General features: G+C 32.5%; 1 protein-coding gene across 2 annotated transcripts in view; it reads right to left on the bottom strand.

Moving 5' to 3' along the window:
* Positions 1-21,752, bottom strand: part of LOC127735302 (hemicentin-1-like) — a 38,838-nt gene extending 17,086 nt beyond the window's left edge. The window contains exons 1-14 of one of the 2 annotated variants that reach the window (XM_052245431.1): positions 21,502-21,752; positions 19,941-20,312; positions 15,877-16,188; positions 14,191-14,472; positions 13,663-13,944; positions 12,661-12,942; positions 11,656-11,934; positions 10,877-11,152; positions 6,498-6,542; positions 4,684-4,968; positions 4,099-4,380; positions 3,586-3,873; positions 1,974-2,096; positions 948-978 (exon numbers count right to left, since the gene is read on the bottom strand). In XM_052245431.1, coding sequence (XP_052101391.1) covers positions 948-978; positions 1,974-2,096; positions 3,586-3,873; positions 4,099-4,380; positions 4,684-4,968; positions 6,498-6,542; positions 10,877-11,152; positions 11,656-11,934; positions 12,661-12,942; positions 13,663-13,944; positions 14,191-14,472; positions 15,877-16,188; positions 19,941-20,312; positions 21,502-21,586 — 3,224 coding nt within the window. In that variant the 5' untranslated portion in view covers positions 21,587-21,752. The remainder of the gene's footprint in view (positions 1-947; positions 979-1,973; positions 2,097-3,585; positions 3,874-4,098; positions 4,381-4,683; positions 4,969-6,497; positions 6,543-10,876; positions 11,153-11,655; positions 11,935-12,660; positions 12,943-13,662; positions 13,945-14,190; positions 14,473-15,876; positions 16,189-19,940; positions 20,313-21,501) is intronic. The other variant, XM_052245432.1, reaches the window with a different exon arrangement.
* Between the last annotated feature and the right edge of the window lie 5,410 nt (positions 21,753-27,162).

Genomic DNA, 27,162 nt, shown 5'->3' with positions numbered 1-27,162 from the left:
TTGCTTCGCCTGTTTACGTTTTGAACAAAAAAGGTCGAGGTGCTTCCGTTGAGCAAATTTAAGTTTGCATTACAATCTTTCTTATAATCAAAAGGTCGTTATGCACAGATATTGTACCAAATGGATGAACATACGTATGTTTAAGAAATGAAAACTACACTACATTTTAGACAGAGTATAGCCAGGAACCCTAATAAACGGTGTAGAGGTGTTGTTTTAAAAACATTAATTATCAATGCAAATCTAATGTGTATATATTGCTAAATGTATGATAATTGAAAGTATAATAAGAAAAAGTTGTATATCTGCTACATATTTGTATAGATATTAGCCTAAACTAGGAAAAGATTTCATTATCATCCATTTTCTTAGAAATTTTCAATTTTTTCAACCTTATTTCATGATTTTATATGTGGCGCCACCCTCGCCAATTGAATTTTTTGTTGAAAAGTAACGAGTATGGTATATGAAGAATATTTCAGCAAAATTATTTGTGGGCGAAGGGTGGCGCCACTGTTTATTTTTGCAGAAAACTGTCATATATTTTGCAGAATTCTGCAAAAAATCAAGATTTTACGAAATTCACCTACATAATGACGTCACAAATACGTCACTAATGACCTAATTGGTGAAAATCTTTTCTAGCTGCAAAACTATTGGACTTATTTGCATATGTTTTCATCAGATTTTCAACACATTTTCGTAGTGAAAAAATTTCAGATTTTTAGGGCCAAAATTATGAGTTGGTGAACCAACTCCTTTCATGTGTCCGAAGCGCTTTACCTTCATCAGGAACTCCCAAAGCCTAATATTTGAAAGACAAAGATATATCAGAACCGATGTACTTGAAGAGCTTTATGACCAAAAGGCCTTAAAAAATTAATTAAGTGCATCTATGGTCATCTTTGCCTGGAAGAGTTTAAACCTCCGTTTAACGTTATATTTACCCGTCTTTGTCGCTATTGTCTTTACGGCGACCTGAAAACAAGTCTGATGATAATAAACAAATGAAAGTATAATGTATTTTTAATTAGATTTTTATTTTTTTCTCAGTAAATGTTACCTCAAATATATAACCATATATAACCAAGATGACAAAACGGATAAGAATATAAACACGATATGTAGTTATTGCACATAATGTAAATAATATAAATACTAGCAGTTTATTACATTGCATTTTTCTATGTAAACCCTTGTATCTTTCGGAGAAACCCATATCGACCTGAAGGACTAATCAAGATTAGGTATGTACGTGCTGATATAGTACTTCCAATGGTAACGCGTAAAATCTTATATCCGCAATAGACGGGAAATCTAGCAAATGTTGTCAAGTTAATGTTGGTAATCACGAGAAAAGAGATAATTAATCATATCATTATAACCCTACAATATATGTGATGCGGGAAGACATATGATTGATTGAGTGTTGTTTGCTTAACCTCTAGTGCCAAATATTTCATGTATGTCCAGAACACATTTAAAGTCAATAAGGTTTTGTTAAATAAGCCGTCCGGGATAAAGGTCTTGAAAACTTGGATTGCCACTGGAAAAAAGGGTATCTTGGAAAGGGGAAATATTTTGCCTTGCAACAGGCCACCTACGGAACCCCCGAAGAGTTATAGCAAGGGCTCCTAATTTGCAGAGTGTAGTGCTCTCTACACGAGAAGTTGGATTAAACGCCCCCGATTCTGACAAGGCGTGGCTGAGTACTTGGACATCCCGGACAACCATACAGTCGCTTTTTTATGGGACGTTTTTTTTTTTTGGTTAAACTGTCTTTTTGAAGAAGACCTTAGTGACCATATATGTATATACCCCAGTCACCCTTCGTGGAGGTAGCAATATGGAAACGACATCGACGTATCAATTACCGGTATTAAAAAAAGCGTTCAATGTGCTAAATGAGTAAAAATTACAATTATAAATGTAAAAAAGTATGACGAGGCTAATTTGTTTTTAATAGTACTCACAGAATGGTATTATGACGAAAACAGTAATCAATACTATGGCTACGAATAAAACACCAGCAACACCTATTGTGGCTATAGTAACATCAGAAAACATCTTCTGTTGTTCTTTTAAAGTTACAATATCTGAATATATACAAAAAAAAGTGTTTTGTATATAACAACAAAAATAGTGTTCCTCAATGATATTATGAGAAAAATAATTACGGTTGACATACCTACGGAGGCCTGGTACGAATGATTCCGACAACAAATGTAGGCGTGTTATACACCAATGTGTAGATTTATCAATTTAAATTTACGGCATAACAAGTTTTAGTGGGGTAGACAACTGAGAAATCGAAATATAACAAAAGTTTGCGACCGGGTGACATTTTTTTTCAAAAATGCGTGTTAAGTACCTTGTGTTATATTGAGGTATATAGGACATTTTTTTTCAAGAGACAAGTTCCTGTGGAAAAGCCGTATCGAATCTTAATATCATAGATTTTGACGATAAAACCATCCTATGTATTGATTAATATAACTTAAACTAAATAAAATTCTATCGGAAAACTGTAAATTAGACTTTTTAAATAACAAAAATAACATACCTGTAAATATTGTGTCAGCGTTCAAGCGTCCACTAAGAAAGGCGGTTAAGCATTTAATGAAAAACTAAAAACTTATAAGGCGTAAATTTATTTTCCTACGTGCGTGCAATCGTGTTTTTATTCTAGCTGCCGCTTTCATGTATGTGGTGACGTGTATCTGAAATTGTGCAGTGACGTTTATTTAAACTGTCGTCAGTCTCAAACGTCATAATGAGTATGATGAAACAAAAAGTGGAATGAATGAAATAAATGATAAAAAAATTTAATTAGACATATTAGGACAACGGTGACCTGTGTTTAAGTTACATGTTTGATAAACATTTATCAGGATTGCTTACAGCTAAAAGTTATGAATGTAAAATATGAGATAATTACACAGGGAACTGTGGTATAAATACAACATCAGAAACTGTCATGGCAAATACTATACAACTGATTATTGGTCCAATAAGTTGTTTATAGATATGTTACATCGCAATATATTCGGCCATGTGATGTAACATTGGACGATCTTTTTTAATGTAATTTGTTTACTTTTCCAGTAAAATGATGAACTTAAAAGTTTGTCTGCCTATCGAAAGTGAACTTTTTACATCCTGGCCCTTCGCCCTTTGGTGAATAGATGCCTCATTTAGTCATTATAGTTTTTTACCATATCTCTTTTTCTGTTTACAAAGTATGTGACTAAAAAGAGAGACAAAGGATACCAAAGGGACGTTCAAACTCATAAGTCGAAAAAAAGGACAATGTCATGGCCAAATAAAAAATCGAAAAACAGACACATACCAGTACACAAAACACAACATAGAAAATCAAAGACTTAGCAACACGAACCCTACCATTAACTGGGGTGAACTCAAGTGATCCGGATGGATAAGCAGATCATGCTTCACATGTGGTACCCGTCGTGTTGCTCATGTTAGTACAAACCAGGTGATAAGTCTAATTCGGTAGGTCACATTCGGGGAAAAGGGGGCGGGATTGCAGTTATGACAATTGGAAGATATAAATCATGTACTTGCCTTTGACATCAGTTTTGCAAGCTATAAGTGTGGCATTAGAAGGTCCATAGATATTCGTTGCTTCAACCACAAAACTGTAGTTGGATCCCGACATAAGTTGTTTGATGACAGATTGACCAGCAAGATCTGTGACAGGGGTTGTTGATAATATGTTGGTTCCTTCGGAAGTTTTCCAGTACTTTACCACAAACTTTTGCTTGTCCCCTCCATCAAATTCAGGTTTCCAGACAATTGTTGCAGATGTGCTTTTACATACAACAAAAACATTTGAAGGAGGAGTTGGCTTTCCTGTTTTATATACAAGAACAGTTAAAAAAAATTACAATTTTATAATTCATCCTTGCAATATTTGTATTTATTAGGAAAGTATGTGTATTTCAAAAATAAATTTCCTTTACAATATTATATTTATATATCAATTAAAAAAATAAATTTGGATCTTTGGAACATGCAATCTGTGAAGGCAAAAATAAGCCCCATTACTAACCAAGCATAATGATATTTATACTTCACCTTTTGGCACAACATTCACATGCAGAAATAAGTTCCCATTGTCATTATATGCATGAACAGTATATTCTCCAAACATCGATTGTTTAAGATGAGGTAAATATAAGTTTGAAACATAAACATTTCCAACCAATGTTGATACTGAATCGATTACATTATTATGTATCCAGCGAATCGTTGGTGTTGGGTATGCTATCAGATAGACAGTTAAATTCAAGTCACCATTATCCTCCACTGCGACTATTTTTGGAAGACCTTGATACCGCGTATCTAAACGCGGTGAACCTAATTAAAATGAAATGTAATTAATACATTTACACATATGTAAATTACAATAATGTTCATTTTATACTTATGTGAAATTATATAATATAAACTGCCATATTTATTTCGGTAAATGTCTATTAGGTTTATTTAAAAATTAAGAAGTACAATTATAAATACAGACATTTCCTAAGTATACAAAAACATTGAAATTATTCGTGTGCACGGATAATTGGTATAAACCTTATATGTGCACTTTAATAAATAAATATAGGTTTAAATTGTACTGCAACTTACATCAGTTATGTACATGTAGCTACTTACATGTAACATATACAGCTATATCTTTTATATCGGTAGAGGTTGTCCCATTTATTTGGTTTGCAGCCTGACATTGATATGTCCCCATATGGAAACACTTAATTTTTGGTATGATATATTTACTGGAAAACACATCATCTTGTTTCTGTAGAGTTGTCTGATTGCTCACAAACCGCCACGTGATAGTGGGTGCTGGATTGCTGTCAACTTCACAACGTAGTGTAACAGCTTCGTTTTCAGATACTGTCTGTCCATTTAAAACCTCGAGGTTTGTTATGTTCGGAGAATCTAAAGAATAAAATGTCACAATATTTGCTATGTATATCATAACACTTGCACCTAGATATATCTACGGAGGCAAAATTGTTGAAGAGGCAATTTTTATTATGTTATATTTCTATTTTCTCTTAATGGTCAATGGTTACATTTTAATTTTCATTGCTTTTATATTTTGATGGTAAGTGGTTTTCTCATAAGGTTCAGTCTAAGTCGCATTTAAAATTTTCGAACCTGGTCAATTTCCTATCTCAATATCTAAAACCTTCAAGTTAAAGGTCGTTACATATATAGGAACATTAAAGAATGAACTATGTTCGTAAACTATATATATAGAAACATGCAATTTATTTGTACGTAGTTTAGGGGCAGAAGAAAAACATCGCTCGTCGAACGTTATAAAACGCCGTGACTGCTTTAAATTGATTAGCATCATTGTATGCAGTGGTCACAGCATTAAATGCAGTCTTGGCAGCATAATATGCAGTGGTCACAACACTATATGAAGTGGTTACAACATTATATGCAGTGGTTACAATATTGTATGTAGTCGTGACAACATTATATGCAGTCGTGACAACATTATATTCATGATCAGTTGTCGGAACATTTTGTGCAGTGGTCACACCATTATATACAGTATTGATAACATTATAATATGCAGTTGTCGGAACATTATAAGCAGTGGTTACAATATTATATGCAGTGGTCACATCATTATTATAATCGTCACACTATTATATTCAGTTCAGGGAACACTAAATATGTTGATGAAGGTGATGATCAGTGATAGAGATGTTCATTGATGATAGTGATGGTGGTAGTAGAAATTCAGTAAACTTCGAAACTTTTATCATAAATTGTCGAATCCGGTGATAATTTTTAATGCCCCGCAAACAAAATGAACCAGTTATTGAAGTCATGTAACTAAAGCAATTCGATTGAAAACTTGATCAGAGAAACACCAACACCTGCTATTGTCTGCAAAATTGGACACACATTATTTTATCCATTTAGGGGTAGATCATTCCGAGGAAATAATGAAACTAAGAGTTGCATGCACTTATTATAGTTTGTTTCTCTTAAGAAATACGCATGGCCAAATATAAGTTAAAATAATGAATAATAATAATGAAACATTGAATGGCATTTGTATACTATATTCCTCGAACTCATTTCTTATAGAACAACTAATAGCTTTATGCAAATCTAGACGATATTCAGTGCCATGTTTCATATATTTGTAAGACTAATATTTACGTCCACCGGAAACTAATAATCGACGTCCGTTCCTCAAATCAAAATCTAATATTTTAACCCTCTATCATATATAATCGACGTCCAATAGGATGTAATGACTGACTGTACACCAAAACTATTTCTCGGAGTTTGTCTTTTCGATGTCTTATATGATTTGATAATTTTTTCCAACTTTAATCTTTTTTAATTTTCTATGAAGTGATCGTTTTGTTTTCGTATAATGCTGTCCAAATATACTAATTGGTTTTTTATAACATTTTATACTTATCATAATGACTTACGTAAAGGAACAACAAAGGGTAAAACATCCCGTCGCAAAGAATGAACTAAAACAAAATAAAAAACGAACATTGATGAATGACAACAGGTTAACCACCGACAGCAGATTCTATGGACAGTAACAGTTCGCGTTTATTTTTATTCTAAATTGGCTAGAGGTATAGGGGAGGGTTGAGATCTCTCACAAAACATGTTTAACCCCGCCGCATTTTTGCGCATGTCCAATATCAGGAGCCTCTGGCCTTTGTTAGTCTTAAATTGTTTGTTTAATTTTGGTTTTGTGTGACGTCCATTTTCGCTGAACTAGTACACATTTTTGTTTAGGGGGCCAGCTGAAGCCCGCCTCCGGGTGCGGGGTTTCCTCGCTGTGTTGAAGACCCGTTGGTGGCCTTGGGCTGTTTTGTCTCTTACACATATTACCAGCTTCCATTCTCAATTTTATATATATAATTGCGCATTTCTGAACATTTCACCCCAAATAAACATCTTCAGATTATTCGGGACTGCAATTTAGATATATTATGACCCAGTATTTTTCAAGAAGAACTCGAAATATGTCAGAAGTAAACTATGTATTGTATTTTGGAAACAAATCAATTTATGTTGGTCAGCGATGTTATTCGAAATAAAATTTTGCTAAAAGCAATATTGTTTTAAAAAGGCATGGAACAGCAATTTGTAGTGCAAAATCACTATTTTATGAATAAAAACAATTTTTACGTATATAAATGGATATATGTAATATATAAAATAAACAAGATTAGTGGCGATTTTCTTTTGTTGTAGAGTATATATAATTAAAAGCTAGCGTAGCGTCTGTGTGTTGAGGTGATCACATTTTGTTCGGACCTTTATTAATACCAAATAAATGTGCAGTAACACATATTATTCCTTTATTACCCTTAGTTCCTTTCATCTGGGCCTTAATTAACACACAATTGAATTCGAATCATTCATGCGTATAATAAGGTCGAGGTAACCAACTTTTTTTCGAGGTCCTTCGTTATTATCAAATATGTGCCCATTGATATCATTCCTCTATGACTTGTAGTTGCTTATATTCTGTATTTTAATGCATAACTTAACAAGATTTAAATGTGTGTAAAATGTAGGTCGAGTTGACCCATTTTTTATGGACATTCGTTACTATCAAAATGTGCGCGCTTATAGTAAATCAATCCTCTTTAACTCGCAGTTTCTTTCGATCTAGATCTAAACGCAAAACTTAACCGAAGAACAAACGCAGTAAACGCTATATCCACTTCGGAACTCCGTTTGGTGAAGGGATGATGAAGAGATGATAAACATTCAATTTCTAAAGGGAAACTCCATACTAAAATTTACGACAAAAAAGACGATTTTTCATTCCCTATTGTTAATTTTCCTTTTTTAGACGGCGATGTCACTTTGGCTCCATCATACGGTGTTTATATATCCCAACTCGTTCGGTGTGCCCGTGTGTGTAGTGATGTCATAGATTTTAACGAACGTAATCAATGCATCACTGGTAAATTATTAAGTCAGGGATTTCGTTACCATAAATTACTTAAAACTTTTACTAAATTCTTTCATAGATACAAAGATTTGATTAGTAAATTTGGCTGTAGAAAACTTATGAAAAATGGTATTTCACATCCTAAATTTTATGGTAATATTGTACTTAAAGCACGGAAACCATTATGTAATCCGTGTAAACTCTTTGAACCTTTAAACAAACTTATTAGTAAGGGTTATCGTACCAATGTTGTAATTAGATCTCTGAATATAGTTTACATTGGCACTAATATCGATTTTGTCATTAGCAAATTAAAAACATAACTAAATTTGTATTTTCTTTTCAAACGGTATGTATAGAGACACACACACGTTTATTTTTATCTATAAAGAAGTCACTCCTAACTATCCTACTACCTGTCGATACATTTATTTTTGGCATTGCACAAGTCATGTCTTCTTTGACTGTTCATGACGTTAAAATACTAAATCCCTGGGATGTTTATTTACGTTTTTTGATTGAGTTAAGCCTTCCAATTGATATTTTATAGTGTGTTTTTCTATGTTGTGATGTTATACTATTGTTTCAGAAAAGGGAGAAGGTTTGGTACCATTAAAACGTTTAATCCCGCTGCAAATGTTTGCACCTGTCCTAAGTCAGGAATCTGATTACAGTAGTTGTCGTCTGTTTATGTGGTTCATACGTGTTTCTCGTTTCTCGTTTTTATATAGATTAGACCGTTGGTTTTTCCGTTTGAATGGTTTTACACTAGTAATTTTTTGGGTCCCTTTATAGCTTGCTGTTCGGTGTGAGCCAATGCTCCGTGTTGAAGGCCATACCTTGACCTATAATGGTTTACTTTTATAAATTGTAACTTGGATGGAGAGTTGTCTCATTGGCACTCATACCACTTCTTCCTATATCTATAAACATATTAAACTGGGTCTGGAAAAGGGTACACTTTCCTAATAAAAGTTTATATTTTGATATGAGCATCAACTATAACCCAAAAAAAGATGTGTATCTGAAGTTGTGAAATATGATCGATGCTTTCACATATGATTATCTATCTCTTTGGTTAAGGCTGCTGCACATATTTAGAAGACAAATTGCTTTATGTGCTAACAAAGATTGCAAAAGCTGGATACAACGTAACTGATTTAAAGTTATGATAAACACCTACAATGAAATGCTTTAAACTGAGTTTTTCATGATTGTGAAATACTTAATCATGTAAAATGGAATAATTCTGAAAATCAAAGCCAAATAATTGCTCTATCATGACATATATAAGCGAGATATGGGGGTTAGGTCTTATAGACAGCTGACTATTTTATTCAAAATGTATTTATGCAATTTAAACTGAATATCGACTACAAAGTAGCACCATGGAAGTATTATATTGACGTCAATATAACACTTCCATGGTAGCACCTAACTATCATTGTTCAGTAAGAAATAAACTCGAGGCATATAGTATCCAAACTGTCATTTGATGTTCCATTATTGTTATTCTTTATTTTTACTTACAGTATGAGATTCGTGTTTCTTAATGCACTCAAAACTATAATTAATACATGCAACTCTTAGTTTCGTCCTTTTGTCGGAATGAAGTACCCCTGAATTGATAAAATTATGTCTGTCCAATTTGCAGACAATAGCAGGTATATTGTTTCTGTGATAAAGTTTTGAATTGAATTGCATAAATTACATGACTTTGATAACTGTTTCATTTTGTTCACGGGGCATTTTCAATTATTACCGGATTCGGCAATTTCCGATAAAATTAACGATATCAACCGAATTTGAACCACCACCACCACCACCACCACCATCACTATCATCAATCATCATCATCATCATCACTATCACTGCTAATCACCTTCATTATTAAAACACGTAAAATGTTTTGATCACTGCATATAATGGTCCAACAACTACATATAATGTTGTGACGACTGCATATATAACGTTGTGACCACTACATATAATGATTTAACCACTGCATATAATGTTCCGACAACTCCATATAACGTTGTCACGACTTCATATAATGTTGTGTACTGCATTTAATGATCCGACAACTGTATGACTGCATATAATGTTATGACCACTGCATTTAATGTTGTAAGCATTTCTCATAATGTTGCGACCATTACATATAATGCTGTCACGACTGCATATAATAATGTGACCACTGCATATAATGGTGATTATCAACATCAGGCAGTCATGGCGTTCCATAGAACGTATTAGTTTTTATACATGTCATATACTATCATTTTCTGCACAATACTTCGTCAAACCCTTCAAATTAACACTGATACGTAAATGCTAGTTACCTAGTTTAAAATTACCTTTCTTAAAATCCTTGTTAGAAAGCGGACTGTTAAGAGGGCACCAACATGAACTGTGGTGCATATTTTCCCATATGCTCAAACCCAAATTAGAGGCAGAATACAAGGAGGCAATACTTATATACCATATTTAAAAAAAAACCTGCATTTATCAAGTAAAACATCTGATTGTAGGATAGCATAAAAATTACATTTTAATTTATTTAGCGCTTTTCTGGATTTACCTTCATCAGGAACGCTCAAACCCAAACATTTGAAAGCCCCGGATGTATAAGACCTAACCACGTGAAGAGCGTTAAGACCAAAAGGAACCTTAAAATAGCCAAATCAACTCAGGTGTCTGAGGAATCTGAATTTATCAACGGAGAATTTTACAAAATGTTGTTAAACATCATGTCAGTACCGAAACACTGACATTGACTCGACGATATACGTATGATTGCTTTTCAGACTGTACATAACTATTATAAAATGTATTTAATCGATATTTTTTATTTTTGTATTATGCAAAATTTCGAAATATACTTACAATATACGATAGCTTTTGTCGTATTCTCTGATATAAGAGAACCAAATCTGGTAGAACTGGACATTGCCTTACATGTATACAGTAATCCATCCAATAAACGATCAACATTTAACAGATGAAATACAGATCGGTTTATTTGAGGTTCTGTTATGTTATGGTCCAGTTGAAACCACTGAACTTTAGGTACAGGGTTACCTCTAACATTGCATACTATTGTTGCATTGTTGCCTTCCATAATATATACTGGAGATTTGTCAATGGTAATGTCAGGGAAATCTGTTTTATGAATATTAAAATCTTGTATTAGTTTTTTTTTTTGTGGATGTCTTATTTTGTTGTTGATATTAACGATTTTTATATTTCTTTCATGTCTGTTATATACTGTCTTAATGAAAAACAACATCAATAAAAAATCTGCTTGTTTTCAAGTGAAAGAATTAAGCGGAAATTATGGAGATGTGTTTAAAATACTAAAAACACCGTTCGTGTTATGAAAGCCACTTTTGAGTTTTATGAAGGCGACACATGCGCCTGGTTTACCAAACTCTAAGCCTGGTATCTTTGATGAATTTTCTATCTAATGAAAACATGTACATATAAGTATTGTTAGCTCTCAGCTGTTAATAAAAAGACATATATATATGTAGCTAGTTTATAAACAACAAAATATGTTTCGGTCACAGACACTGAACCGTTATATCAGAAAACTCTAATTTGTAAATCACTTCTTCACTTTGCATTATAAAAAATAGAAAACAAAACCAATAAATTTTACTCACATTCAACATTTAGTGGAATACTATCTGATGTAAGTATCATTGACTGACTATTGGTATACTCATTCGAAACCGTGCATGTGATAGTTTTCATATTGTCATGTTTCGTTAACGGTCCTATAGTCAACTCAGACACATTTACATGTAATACCATGTCGTCTGTTTTCCATTCAAATGTTGATTCTGGATTACCTACTGTCGATAAACACTGCACTTCTGTTGTGTTTCCGGTGAACCAAGGCATTTCATGTTTCAAAATCAAGTTCGGTTTACCTGGTGGAACTATAGAAGAACAATTTCAAAAATGGTTGATATTGTAAACTATTACACTATCTACATATTGTACATATTGTTTCAGGATTAAATATTTCAGGATTTCGTAATAGACTGCGGAAGATTCGATAAAGCATGTTAATGCTGCTCGGTTGAAAAACAACAGATATGAAATGATTGACCGTAATTCTTACTGATTAAGAAAAAAAATGTGTTACTTTGTTAATTCAACGTAATACATAACCGTAAAATTAAAAAAATATATTGCATACGACGATCGCGCGAGTATTCTAAATATTAGAAAACCGAGACTCAAACATACGAAATATACCATTTGATTTCGTCCAGGATAATTTTCAAAATGAATATACTGACCTGGTAGGAGCTGAATATAAATAACGTTACATAAGACAGGTCAACGGTGAATATTTTGCAACACGAAGTGCAGGAAACAGCTGTGTACACAAGTTAAAATAAATTTACGCGCGGGAAAAAAAATAAAATACAAAATTTTATGAAATAGTTTGGTATTTAGTAAATGGATTCATTGACAATTAACCTTTCATTACATTAGACTTGAGATTGAAAAAAAATAGTGTCTAAGGTTAAACAAAAGTACAATCATGCTTGAGTCTCAATATTGCCAAAAAAATGATTTGAATGTATCGCCTGATATTATATGGCACTTATATTTCTATGAAATATTCCTTTCCTTTTATGCTACAGAAAGCTTACAATAAACAACTAGTTCATGTTCTGTGTGTGGTCTGTAAGTTGCAACAGGATGGGTAGCTGAACAACTGCAGATTCTGCCATTGTAGTTCTTGTCAACTGTGAATTCAACTTCCAATACAGCTTTGATTTCTGTAGATGCGTTTGAATTGATACCTAGACAGTCCCAAGATAGCGTAACCAAGGGATTACCTCCGGTAACAGAACAAATTAGTTTTACGGATGTTCCGGTATCTATTGGTCCAGGAATGCCTTGTCGTATTTTTGGAATTTCATCTGGTGGAACTAGAAATACAAATATATAATTATTTGTTAAATATAGCATATGTTGTTTAACGGATATAAAAATGGAAATAGATCTATGTGGGAAATTTTTCTACGAAATTAATTGAATTTCATCGCATACGATCTTTCAAAAAACAAATTCGTCAATTACACCGATGAATATAAGGGCACAACTAACGTCGACGCTAGAGAGTAATTTGATCTTTCTTTCTGTATATTATGAACTCTCTGTTCCATCAATGAAGTTCTTCGAACAATATTCAGTATATTGTTTTTAAAACTTTTTAACAGTTAAGCTAACTCTTGCTTCCTCAACCATACAAACTGGCCAAAAGTGCTAAAACTGGCGTTATACAACAGCAATCAATCGAGCAATCTTGTACTTTTAGGCTTAAGTGCAAATTTTAAAGACAGAAAAATACAATTGCTACACTAAAAATGAGTATATCGAATGCATCTCTTTGGTAGTTTCGTTTACTAGTTAAAGTCTTTACCAAATTATATCACACATATATACGTATAATGTGTGTTCCTTTTGTACGTGATTATTTAAAACCTTGAATGTTAATTATTTTGAATTAGATCCAGTTTTTCAACAACATGTAACTATACACAAAAACTCGTTTAAAATTTTATATGAAAATGAATCTTAAAAAGAAATCAAATGTTTTGTATATCTTTAAACATGATAGTATCACTAAAAATGTCATGTATACTTACAAATTATATTAAGTATTTGATGAACAGTTTGGCTATAATTGTCTGTGTTATGGGACGCCGAACATGTACAAACCATGACATGGTTTATCTTAGTAACGGATAACTCGATAGAACTTGTAGCCGTTGTCTGCGATGCGTTTGTGCTAATCATTCCAGTACAGTTCCATGTCAATGTTGCCAAAGGATTACCACCATTTACTGTACAAATTAATGACACAAGGCTTCCGGTAAGGACTGGGCCGTCTGGTATTTGTCTTATAACTGGAAATTCCTTTGGGGGAACTGAAAATTATAGAATGCATTAAGAAGCCCATAACTTAGAATACTTTTTCTGTAAACAAAAATATTTATAAGAATCATATTTAAAAACAGTGAAAGAAGAAACAAAATGATTAATTCGATAGGACAACCAATGATTATGTTTACCACTAAAAACATGTATATTGACATACTGTGACGTTTAACTAGTTTTTAAAGCATTGCACCGTTTCTACTTTTAATCATGAACAAAGCTAAAATAAAACTTACAGTATACATTAAGCATAATGTGAACCTGAGGTCTGTATGCCGTTACAGGGTGGGTAGCTGAACAACTACAAGTTTTACCATTGTCTTGCGAAACAAGCATGAAACCAATTGAGGAGTAGACAGTATTCCCGGAAGTGTTGTTAGTGGCGTTACCGGAACAGTTCCACGTCGGAACAGCAAGTGGAAAACCACCAGACACAGAACATGTTAGAACTACTACTTCGCTAATGTTGATTGGTCCGTTAGGTGTCTGTTGTATAACTGGATCGTATAGCGGCGGGTCTTGAAATTAAACGTTTCTTTCGTTATTTGGGTATGACTTTACACAATATATGTTTTATAATATCTGCATACATATCAAACATTTGATCATGAGTGTTTTGTCTTTGTGGCAACAATTAACAATTATAAAAATTTGATAACAAGATGATGATCTATTCATGTACTCTTGATTACGTTGCTGTATCAAATTTTTAATGAAGCACATGAACCGATATTAAGTGTACGGCATAAATTTGTATCAGTAGATTAAGTACTTTGAGTCAGCGATCAGTGACTGCAAGCATCCTTTAATACGATTATAGTTAGTTAGTTATTTTATGTTTTGTTCTCTATACTACGGTAATTATTTCAGAGTGAAGTCACTGTGTTTTTCCTGTTCTCTTTTACATGTTTGATCTTGCAATTACTTTTTGTAAATTTACTGATCGAGATTACAAAAGGGGAAGATTGAGCTCTCTTTAAACTAGTTTGACCCCGCCACATTTGCATGTGCCTGTCATAATTCAGGAATATTGTTAGTAGTTGTCGTATGTTATATCATAATTTTGTTTGTTTTTGTGTCTTTAGGTTACTGTGTCATTGAGGTGTACTCCACCTCCTTTTATTCACACAATTGCTCTTATTTCAGACCAGGGTGACATGTTGTATAATTAAAGAAGTTGATGTCTAATGACATATTCGCCCCGTATGATTTCATTAACATACTATTGTAATATCTTGTTGTAGATAGTTAATTTTAGATAAATTAAATACGCAGAGTTTTTAAAATAATTAATAAAGGAATTTATGTAACTTTTGAAAGAGCAGAAGATTAACTTCGCATGGATCTTATATAAAAAAAAAGAACATACTGAGACAACACAATGGCTAAAAAGAAAAAGAACGAGAAGACAACAATAATAACAAAACATTAATCAGAATATTAGAGATTGAACATCCAGAACCGCATCTAAATCCGAGGGTGAGCTTCTGTGCTCCGAAAAGGTAGACAGATCCTGCTACACGTGTGACACCCGTCATGTTACTCTTGTTGAATACATTAAAGAGGAATGTCTAGTGAATACAATTATAATCCCGAGTATATAATGTAAAGGAAAGAGCAGTTTCTAAAACCTTTTTGAATTAAACTTGGTCAAAGGTTATACGCTATTACAATACCATAAAATAAATGCTATTTGTCGATGCCTAGGTTTTATTCTTGTACTTCACTTTGATTAATTATAGATTACTTCTTGCAGTTGGAATATAAATGCCCAAAGAAAGAGAATGTGATATTACCATGTTGTTGTTTTTTTAAATCATCAAACTATGTAATTCGAATTCTATATGTGTTTAAAGGACAGATGCAGTCCTCTGTCGAGGGTTGCTACTGTTATTTGTCAGCTCGTGTATCCAAACACTTACAATATATAGTCAGATTAACACGAGAAGAATTTCTTGAAGATATGGTATTATCAGCAGAACAGTATAAAAACGCGCCATTTTCTGATGCTTTAAACCGGTAAGTAAGTATACTGGTTACAGTAATTCCTGATGAACCACTGGAAACAGTGTTTGACGATTTCAAAGATACATTTTGTATGGCTTCCTCTGAGTTTATGATAATCCAGGAAATGGATGCAGCTGGTCTACTCATTACTGTACATTCTATTGTTATGTCACGTGTCACATCGCTTGTTATGCTGGTGTTTGAGATTAGTATACCAGTTATGGGAACTGAAAAAAGAAAAAGAAAGCCATACAAACATGCAAAATTCTTTTCTCGGTTGGTTTGATATTGCATTGAGAGTTATTATATCTCTAATATAGAGAATCGTATAGAAATATGATTTCGTGTGCTGAAATTAAATACGAAGAAGTATTTAACGCAAATATTTTAAGGTATTTAATTATTAAAGTGAAAAAAAAGACTAAATGTTTTGTATTTACATTTTGTACTTCTTTTGCTTCATAGACTAATTTATAAGGCTAAAATCATACTGTTGTTGTTCAATCATTGCGTCATAGATAGATATAAGAAGATGTGGTATGAGTGCCAATGAGACAACTCACCATCCAAGTTACAATTTGTAAAAGTAAACCATTATAGGTCAAATTACGGCCTTCAACACGGAGCCTTGGCTCACACCGAACAGCAAGCTATAAAGGGCCCCAATGATGACTAGTGTAAAACCATTTAAACAGGAAAACCAACGGTCTAATCTACATAAAAAACGAGAAACGAGAAACACTTATGAACCACATCAACAAACGACAACCACTGAACATCGGGTTGTTGTTCAATCATTGCGTCATGTTTTTATTTAGAGGTTAATATTGATTAACCAATGTGTAATTATGAAGCAAACATAAAATGTTCTCTGTTTTTGCCTGCAAGTTGTACTCTCGCCGATTTAAAATGAAGTACAGCATGATTTAATACCAGCATGTTAATCACTTTGATATAGCTTTCAGTAACTGCGAAGTATTTGATACCTAAGTGTTTATCATTGGTTTGTTGGGAGTTTTATAGTTCATAATTTGTTTTATTCATAGCAATTTATCGGACATTTTTTATATAGACACCAATACTATCTACCATTAAAAACAGTCTGTTACAGACGACGCTTTAGACACTTTATGACTTTTTGTGTAATTAGGTTGCTGTTTTATTGACGTAATACCCAAATTGTATTTCTATTCAAATAAACTGTGTTCTTTAACAACTGTTTAACCGTGATAGCTCGGCTAACAGTTTCGGTTTTTGGTGAACAAAAAAAGATATTGTTCTCGAACCAAATACCATTTTTACTGTATACTAATGTATTGCAAAGAAGAACTGTAACTGCTTTTTTAATTTGAAATATTTCTGTTTAGATATTATTGCAAAAAAATGTCATATTACGAAATCAAAGTTCGCAAATACACAGCAAGACATGACAGCCAGTCAACCACTTAAATTTCAAAGCACTATTTTTTTTTGGGCCATCTAAAATCTGAAAACGGTTTCATGAAAACTAGGGTGCCTTTGAACTCTCATTGATAATATGTAAAAATAATCATTCAAGCATATAACAAACTGTTAGGGGTCAGGGCCAAATAATCTCCACGGATATGAAAGGTGCTTATGCTTATACAAATGAGAACCAAATATAATTCACTTACCACAAGTTACTACGCTTAAACTAGCATAATAACAGACTTAAACATGTAAACTTAGTAAAGGATTGAAGGTCAATAAAGCATGACTTGGGGGTCGGGACCAAATGATCTCTTCGGAAATAAGTAGTACGAATGTTAATACAACTGCATACCAAATAACATCAATTTACCATTAGAAGTTCCTATGAAACTGCCTTAATCACGAACTTAAACAAATTGTTGATGCCGACACCGTCGAAAACAGAGCACCTTAGTCTCGACTCTATCACTTTGACGAAAACTGTACTGAAAATTAATAAATCAGTTTAATCAATATTGTGGTTTTAATCAAATACATTGTTGCCTGATTCTTTAACCATGACTAATCACTGATCATATGATAGCACAAATTTATCTAATTATGCTGTTCCGAAAAAATATTTACATACTAATTGTAGGAATGTATGCTTTTCAAGTAAAATATAGTCTTCGATTTTAGGATTTTTTTTTTTATTTGTATCATCGATATATATAAAATATCAAAATCAATCACGCCAAAATGAAACAAAGTTCATAAATCAAAATATCGTTTTTCTAATTTATAAAACAAAAATTTTTTTAATTTTTATCGAACAGAGAGGTCATGTAAATCGTTTGTTGCTCATTTGTAAAACAAATGACATTCTATAACAAAAAGTTGTCTTAATCTATATTATTTAAATAGATGGATTATTTTCAAGACAAATTATATAGATGTCTTGTATACCCAACTGACTACGAACGAAATAATGAGGTTAAAAGAAAACTTTTCTAAAATAAAGTTGTTTACCTTGTATAAAATTATCTAGTAAATCTAGATCACTGACAAATAAATGGGTAAAATATAAATGTGTACGTGTTTTTGTCATTCTTTTGTTTGTCCGTCTTTGTGTCAGCTTTGCCATTTAGTTCACTAACTGATAAATAGGTCAGATTATAAATATCCGTACCTGTGTACTCATCTGTTTGTTTATAAAGTGATGTTTTCCTTTTTCACAGGAGTTGGTCCATATCGCTTCTGTATTCTTTAGATAAGTGTTGGTCCAACATCAAAGAGACAATAATGGTCTTATGATATACACTCCTAACAATTACTTTTTATTCCATATGTGAGGTGAAATGTGTTTTCGGTAGTCAATAAAGACCTTACTTTGTTTGTCATGTTTTGCATGAAACTATTGATTGGTAGACCGTTGCTTGCTTAATTTTCATTCTCAAATATTTCTTACGAGCAAAAATTTACTGTAGGTACAATGTAGGTCCTGCAGGGCATACAGACCGGGATGAAGGGCGAGGGATTTTGTTAGTCCCATATATATAAGGACATGATCGAGGCATACACTTTGCCTTGAAACAGGCCAACTATGAATCACTTTATTGTAAAGGTTCTTAAACGTGCAGCTAGCTTGGCACTTAGCCTTTATAGAGATTTAGATTTAACGTCCCCATTCCGATCGGTCGTTTTGCATCTGGATGTTAATATGCAAGTTACCACAAGTACGACACATTAAATAAATTTCATTGGTTTTCGTCATGCGTCAAAATAAAGCCCAAAATCAGACCATTAAAAGAGATGTGATGAATATATCATTATGGTTCTATCGGGTTTTTTCCCATTTATCGGCATTTACAGCATTTTCAGTTTCGATATGAGATGACCTCGATGATACCAGGAATGATATTGAAAATACCTTGTTATAAATCACAATTTTGTGTCACCAAATTTTCATATGAAAAGAGAAGATTTCTTCCTTGTCGATTAAGTATCGAAAGCAGAATGATATTAACAATAAGTTTATCACTAAAAAAAATTTCCGGTAGTAAAAGTATTACAGAAAAACACCCGTAATAGAAGTCAGCAAAAAATTGTAATCTCTTGAAACTTCCTCATTATTGTATGGAAGAGAAAAAAACAAACAATAATTATACCATTAATAAACTAATTTTATAAATACATAAGTATGCAGTTTAAAATTTGGTTGTATAATTATGATATTTAATTGATTGGCCTTGCTTTTTATAGAGATTATTGACCTTTTGATATATTTCCGTAATCACTTCTTGATAATTATTGAAAAAAAAACTATATTACTCCATACTATTAACAAACTTTTGGTAATGACATTTACACACAAATATTTCACAGCAATAAGTCATGAAACTATAACGTTATTTCTTTTATTCCTTGTATTCATTTATAGATAAATATAATATACCAATCTCAACACAAACACAAAGTCAAGTATTGTACCATACATAGAGGGGACGTATTCTCAAAAATCAACTGATGTTAACTGATTTGTATTTACCTCTGACGTAAATGACTGTCCTGGCATTGGCATAGACGTCAGATCCGGTACCGTCACCAAACTGTGCTTTACAACGGATAAACCTATTGTGATGATTTTCATCAACAGATAGAACTGTTAGATTATATTCTCCCTTCGTAGACTCACATGATGCGTTATATTTGGAATATGAAACAGCACTTATTCGACAAGAACCATCGGAATCTTTGAAAAACAAGCCTACACTGGGAACACCACCACTGTTTGTCTCGTCATAGAACGAAGTACTTCTCCAGTTGCTCTGTATTGATGTTTTGCACATAAACGTGCGTTGCTGCCGAATATCCACGTATGCTGGTGCGGGAGGATACATTGTTGCAGTTTGTGCGTCAGCTAATTATAGATAAAATGTAAGAAATATCATATTAAAAATGAAAGTCTGATGTTTATAACCGTTACAGGTTTGAACTATTGTTTTTCTTCCAAAAATGTCGACATATAAAAAAATAAGAAGCTGTGGTATGATTGCCAATGAGATAACTTTCTACTAGAATAGTTTGATTTAATTATTTGAAAGTTTTCTTTACTAGAGTTGGTGTAAAAAGATTCTGATGATGACTGTCTATTCAACGTCTATTCACAACTACCAGAATGATTTTCATTTCAAGAACTTATAAATGTGCATGCTTTGTACAACACTATTGAATTAAGCAGGATTTTTAATGTGCTAGTTTACAAAGTAACAGTTTGCGAGAAATGTTACCATTACTTCACACATTTTTCGGACTCTGTGCCGTCTTTGTTCTTACTCCGAAATGTCTTATGTGTTGCATTATATTTTTTAAGTCTTTGTTTGGTGTGACACGGTCGGTGATAGAATCCATGATCTCCTGCATTTACAAAGAGCAACCTGCCAAGAACCAGTATACACTGTCTCACGTGTATCATGTAGTGAATAAATAGGCGGCGAATTGATTTTTTTAAATTTTAAATGAAGGATTACAAAAAGGGATTAATGTTAAACACTATATATTTCAACAGAATACATTTCAAAATATATATCGTTTTGTGATCAAAACATCATAAACAAGAACGTGTCCATAGTACACGGATGCCCCACTCGCACTATCATTTTCTATGTTCAGTGGACTGTGAAAAAATTGGGATCCAAACTATAATCTGGCATTAATATTAGAAAGATCATATCATAGGGAACATGTGTACTAAGTTTCAAGTTGATTGGACTTTTACTTCATCAAAAACTACCTTGACCAAAAACTTTAATCTGAAGCGGGACAGACGGACGAACGGAAGGACGGACGGACGGACGGACGAACGGAAGGATGCACAGACCGAAAAAAATAATGCCCCTCTACTATCGTAGGTGGGGCATAAACATACACAAAAAAGTTCTAAAAAAAATTTGATAAAACTATAAAAACTATGAAATCGCATTAGCATTATACCCATTCTAACTTTAAAATATTAGAGTTGTATATGTTACCAGCTCAGTTCGCTACGCATACACAACAAACCAGATAAAGTTCTTAAGAAAATAAAAAACTACTTTACTATATCATACCTTGCCAATAGATTAATAACTGCGTCGCAAATAACATGCTGACATAAAAACACGGTCCATTCCGTTTAATTGCAGAAACATGCATATCCAAATTTGTCTAACAGTGATCGCATGACACAGCAATATGGAAAGTTAAGTCAATGCCAACAGTTTTCCTCTGCCTTTTCTTTTAAATTACTTTCCTATTTTTAAAGAAAAGTTTGAAAGCTACTAAATATTTCCGGTATCCAACTACTTTCAGGTGTTGTTAAGTGGTTACGTGTTAACTTTATGATTTAGTATTTTTAAAAAATATTATAATATTGATTTCGAAAAACTGATTTAACCAAAGAAGTCTATATTTATTTAAATCTTTATTTGTAAATACCATTGATGGAAACAAGGATGTTTCGTTAAATAGAATACACTATTATAATTATGTATTCTTGCGTTATCTTCAATGTAAAATATATACATTTACCTTTTGTAACTAGAACATCAAAAATCGGATATACATGTATACTCAAAGGCTAAATAAATTATCACGCTAAAATTGTTAAACCGAATACTATATGTTTGGTACAAAAAGATCATGCATGCTTAATAGTAGAAGTACAAACAAATATGTGGATTATAAAGCTGACAGAACTATTTTCATAACTTCCGGTTATGGCATTTCTCAACATAATTCTCAAAATTTTAAAACAATTTGAAAATTTGAGAAAGTGGATGAGACAAATGTTTTCGCGTATCTTAATGATGTTTCTTTTGTAACACAAAATTAAATTCAGACATAAGAAGTGTTTGATTTTGCCATGGTATGTTTAATTTAACAAGATTGACAGTTGAACTTTCTTTTTTCTGACATTAATTGTTATTGACGACATCACATTTCCCTGAATTTGCTTAACAGAGGGCTATTTAAGGCCATCTACGAAAATCTGCATTAACGCAACTACATATTGGTATCTTTTGAGGTTTTGGACAAAATAAAGCCATCCATATCCATACAAAAACTCATTAAATAGTTTAATTGATAATTTGAAAGATTTACCCTGCCAAGTCATCTTTCTTAAAAGATGTCTTGAGTCTGGCAAATTTCCTCTTTGCAGGAAATTTGTTCCATTGAAGGTATTTGTCAAATAAATCATTGGATGTTTGTTGGTAGAATGCGCGATACCTTTTCAAATTTATTGCTTATCAAGTCCCTTGCCTATTTTCAAGTTTTAACAGTTTAATGTGTCGTTGAATTCCTGCTCACTATTTAAAATGTACCAGATGAACCAGAGTTGAATGTTTCGAGGTTAACAGTGGATGTCGTCAACACATGCTACTGAACTAAGGACTTACAAAACTGCATGTGATGTTGTTTTTATTCAATATCAATAATACATTTTCAATTTGTTCAATACAAACACTGATTCATAAATTGAAATTTGATTTCTGATAAAATTTTCAATATTCTACCTATTAAAATTTGCTTTTTTTTGTGTTTTTGGCAAATAAAAACTTGAAAATGATGATGTTTAAATTAATGCCTTCATAAATGTATTCTTTAACTTGAACAACCACAAAAAATATGCAAATTCATTGGAACAGTACACAATATTTTGTCAGAAATAAACTTTTTATAATTAAATCAGTGTATATATTGAACAAATTGAAAATATATTATTGATAATGAATAAATACAACATCACATGCAGTTTTGTGAGTTTATACATGTGTTTCAATGAACTAAAAAGATAATTTTTTGGTCATGTAAATTAATCAATGAATGATAGATTTCCCCAAGAACACTGTGTGTAAACTACCCCGGCAAAAAATGTTTGGACTCAATAGTATGTAATATCCGGTACGGTGACGGACCATCAACAGACAGAGAAAAGGTATGATTTCTGTTTATTTGTTTGTTGTTTTAATGATATTGAAGAATATACATACACATATAACTATTTTCGATTGTGAGATGTAATATTTTCTACAACCGTTCTAGATTAAGGTAGAAATAAGGAAATAGGCACACCAAAATGGTGAATTGAGTGAACCTTGCCTCGAATTTGTTCAATTTCTCTTTAAATTGTGCACATTGTACGGAAAGAAAGATATTAACATGGAGATTGCAAGACTATTCACTATGAGCAATTCAATATCAGTATTTCTTTACATGGAACGAAAGAAATGGGTCATGTCAAAATTGAAGGACCCGGAGGACCCGGCTTTGTCAATGTGTACGACCCGGTTTTGTCCTAAAATTTTACAAAGCAGACCCGGTTTTGTCATAGAAAATAATGCATAATGGCATGACGTAAATTGAAAATATGGTGTTCAACAGGAGTTTAAGGGCTCGTTGGAAAACAATTTCTTTCAGAAGATAACTTATTATCTATCTGAATCCGTAAACACTTGAAGTCCTGCTTTATTGGAACAAAAATTATTTTTAATTTTGCTATAAATAAACGGGGAAATACATAGAAACAAAGTTTTTGTTACGCAATTCAAACTTTGATAGTGTACGGCCTTGAAAATTGAAGGACGTACATTTGATATATGTTTTTTCTGGGACAACAGGATGGTTATCATGATCAATATTCCACTCTACCTACCGAGAGAGGGCGGGCAGTATGATCGTTTGAAAATAAATATTCTGAACACTAAATGTTTATTATAAAGCAAGAGAAAAGGAAAAATGTATATGCATGCAAAAGCGCACTTAGAAAATGAATTTCCACGCGGCACAAAGGATCACAATAATAATATGTTTAAAATCTTTTTACCCCTCCTTGTAACTATAATACTAAGTATGAATTAGTTTAATAGTCTAAGTCCATCCAGAAATTGAAAAAATGGTTATTTTATTGATAATTTTATAAATTATAAACGGTTACACGCTAACACTTACAACCCCGCCATTCTGTATATGCTAGTACCTAATCCTGGAGCCTGCCATTCAGTGGTTGTCTTTAGTAGCTTGATATCATTTGTTTTTCGGTTTTTTTTTTGTATATAAACCAGGTCGTCAGTTTTCTCGTTTGAATCTTTACATTTTCATTTCGGGACCTTTTATAGCTTGCTATGCCGTATGGTTATTTCTCATTGTTGAATGCCATACGGTGACCTATATTTGCTTACTTTTACGTCATTTGGTCTCTGATGGAAAGTTGTCTTATTGGCTAAATGGCCACTTAGGTTGTTCTTAATAAGAACGTAGTTATTGGGACGTTATTATGTTGCAAACCAACTTTTATTTAAGAAATAATTCCTTCATTGTCATGTTCTATGCTCATTTTAACATGGGTAGGCATTATATTTGTTAATATCTTTAGACCAAGCGTTAGCGAGGTATGAAATGTTGACAAATATAATGCCTACTCATTTTAAAATGAGCATATATAGAGCAAGGCATGATAGAATTATTTCGATTCTAATAGGAAAGTTTAGAACTTGTGTACTTCGAAGTTGAAGTTGAATTTGAACTGTGAATTTGATAAACATGCTTTAAAAGGCCTACAAAAATCAAATTGTTTTTTTTAGTACCTGAAAATAGAGGGAAAGTTGAAAATTCCACAGCTATATGTGCGTGCTCAAGTGTTAAAAAACGCAGTAGTACGAGTAACACAGTACCAGAAAATTAACGGGGTTGCATGCATGATTCATTCGTGCAGAATACTATAGACCAAAATCTTTTTCTGACTGTCCGTCAATGAATGAATGAATGAGTAAATGATAGTAAATATATTGTAAACTGCATACTAACTTTACTCTTTTGATAAATTGATATGGTAACACAATCATACTGCATCTTCCTATTTTTACATTATTTCATACTAGTATAGAAAACAAACAAATACCATAAGGAATTAATGTAAGTGCATGCTATAAAGTATTTATTTCCATTTGAACTTAGTTCGAAGATAAGTGCAATAATGTAAACGTATAGCATTAGAAAGATGCCTCTATTTCGAAAAGTTCCCGTTTAGAATAAATTTTAACACGACGGGTTTGTATTACAATTAAATCAATATGACTCATATATTGAATTTCTTTCGACAGCTAATGTTCAGATCCGTGTTAACGTTGCTTTTCATAAATTTGTGGTTTCAAAACAAAGCAAAACCGGGTCCTATACTGAGACAAAACCGGGTCCTTATGTAGTAAACAACATTGACAAAACCGGGTCCTTCCATGTTGACATGACCCATTTCTTTTGTTCCATGCACAGAAATACAAATATTGAGGTGCTCATAATGACTAGTCTTGCAATCCCCGTGTTAATATCTTTCTTTTCGTACCTTTCTTTCCGTACAATGTGCACAATTTAAAGAGAAATTGAACAAATTCGAGACAAGGTTCACTCAATTCACCATTTTCGTGTGCCTTTTTACTTATTTTTCCATTAATCTAGAACAGTTGTAGAAAATATTACGTCTCACAATCGAAAATAGTTATATGTGTATGTATATTCTTCAATATCATAAAACAAGAAATAAATAAACAGAAATCCTACCTTTTCTCTGTCTGTTGATGGTCCGTCACCGTATAGGATATTAGTTACTATTGAGTCCAAACATTTTTGTCGGGGTAGTTTAGACATAGTTTAGAAGAAATTTAGAGGTACCAGTGAATAAACTACACAGAGAACAATAGCTATTGTATTTATTCAATGGGACAATAGAACAGACAAAAATTTAAATACTTTGACCAAGAGAAGATGACTCTGTGGAATTGTTTCATTTGGTTTGCAATAATTTGATTTCTTTAAAATCTATTAGAAATCAACACTGGATCTATTCTTAATACTTATTAATATATACAGCTGCAGGTAATGATGTACAATTATGGCAAACATTATAAATATAAGAGATCAAAAATGGATCTAGTCGATAAAAAACGCCACACAGAAGTGGAAAGATAAGCCATACTTTAGTTGCATATTTTCATAACTTCTAAGATCAACAATTGCACAAAACTAAGCAAAGTTCTACCCAAAAGAAGTATGGCTTGGAAAGGTCACGTTTGAGTCATTTCTAACTTGACAGTTATGCGACTTTACAAAAATAAAAGTTGCTGCATGTGTATACATATATATGACGAAAATTTAATTGAACCATGTCTGCAATAAACTCAATCAAAGTCAATCAATCAATCAAGTTCTCTCAAATTTTGCTCCAACTATTGCAGTTCCAATACAATTATGACCATATTGCAATTTGTTTCCTATCTTCCGCCATTGAAACTTTTAACAACCCCTTCATGACAGCCATGAAGTGGAATTTTAATGGATTGTAAGTATGCTATATCTTATCACCTTGTAATTTGTTGACTATATAGTATCAAATGCAAGATAGGTCAATTCAAAACGTTCAAAGGGAGATAAAATGTAATGAACGACAAAATGACTTCCTAGCATGCCGTTTAAAAGGGCATCAGATACAGTTACAGAGGAGGTAATGACGTCGCTTACGTAAAACGTTATTTTCAGCGACATCAAATTGCTACATACTGGAAAAAGATACACTTTTCGACAGATTTCTTCCATTAGCTTGAAAACGAGTACATGGACCCCTCTTTTTTAAAATGTCATTGGGCTTGATAATGTATGAAGATTATTTGTACCAAATTTTGTGAAAAATCACCGATGATTCGTTTAAATGAAATAAATATACAGCAAAACTTGAAATC

The sequence above is a fragment of the Mytilus californianus genome, unplaced genomic scaffold (assembly GCF_021869535.1).
Source record: "Mytilus californianus isolate M0D057914Y unplaced genomic scaffold, xbMytCali1.0.p SCAF_3, whole genome shotgun sequence".
NCBI classification, from domain to species: domain Eukaryota; kingdom Metazoa; phylum Mollusca; class Bivalvia; order Mytilida; family Mytilidae; genus Mytilus; species Mytilus californianus.
Note: the sequence above shows the minus strand (reverse complement) of the source record. Positions and strands in the feature narration are given on the sequence as shown.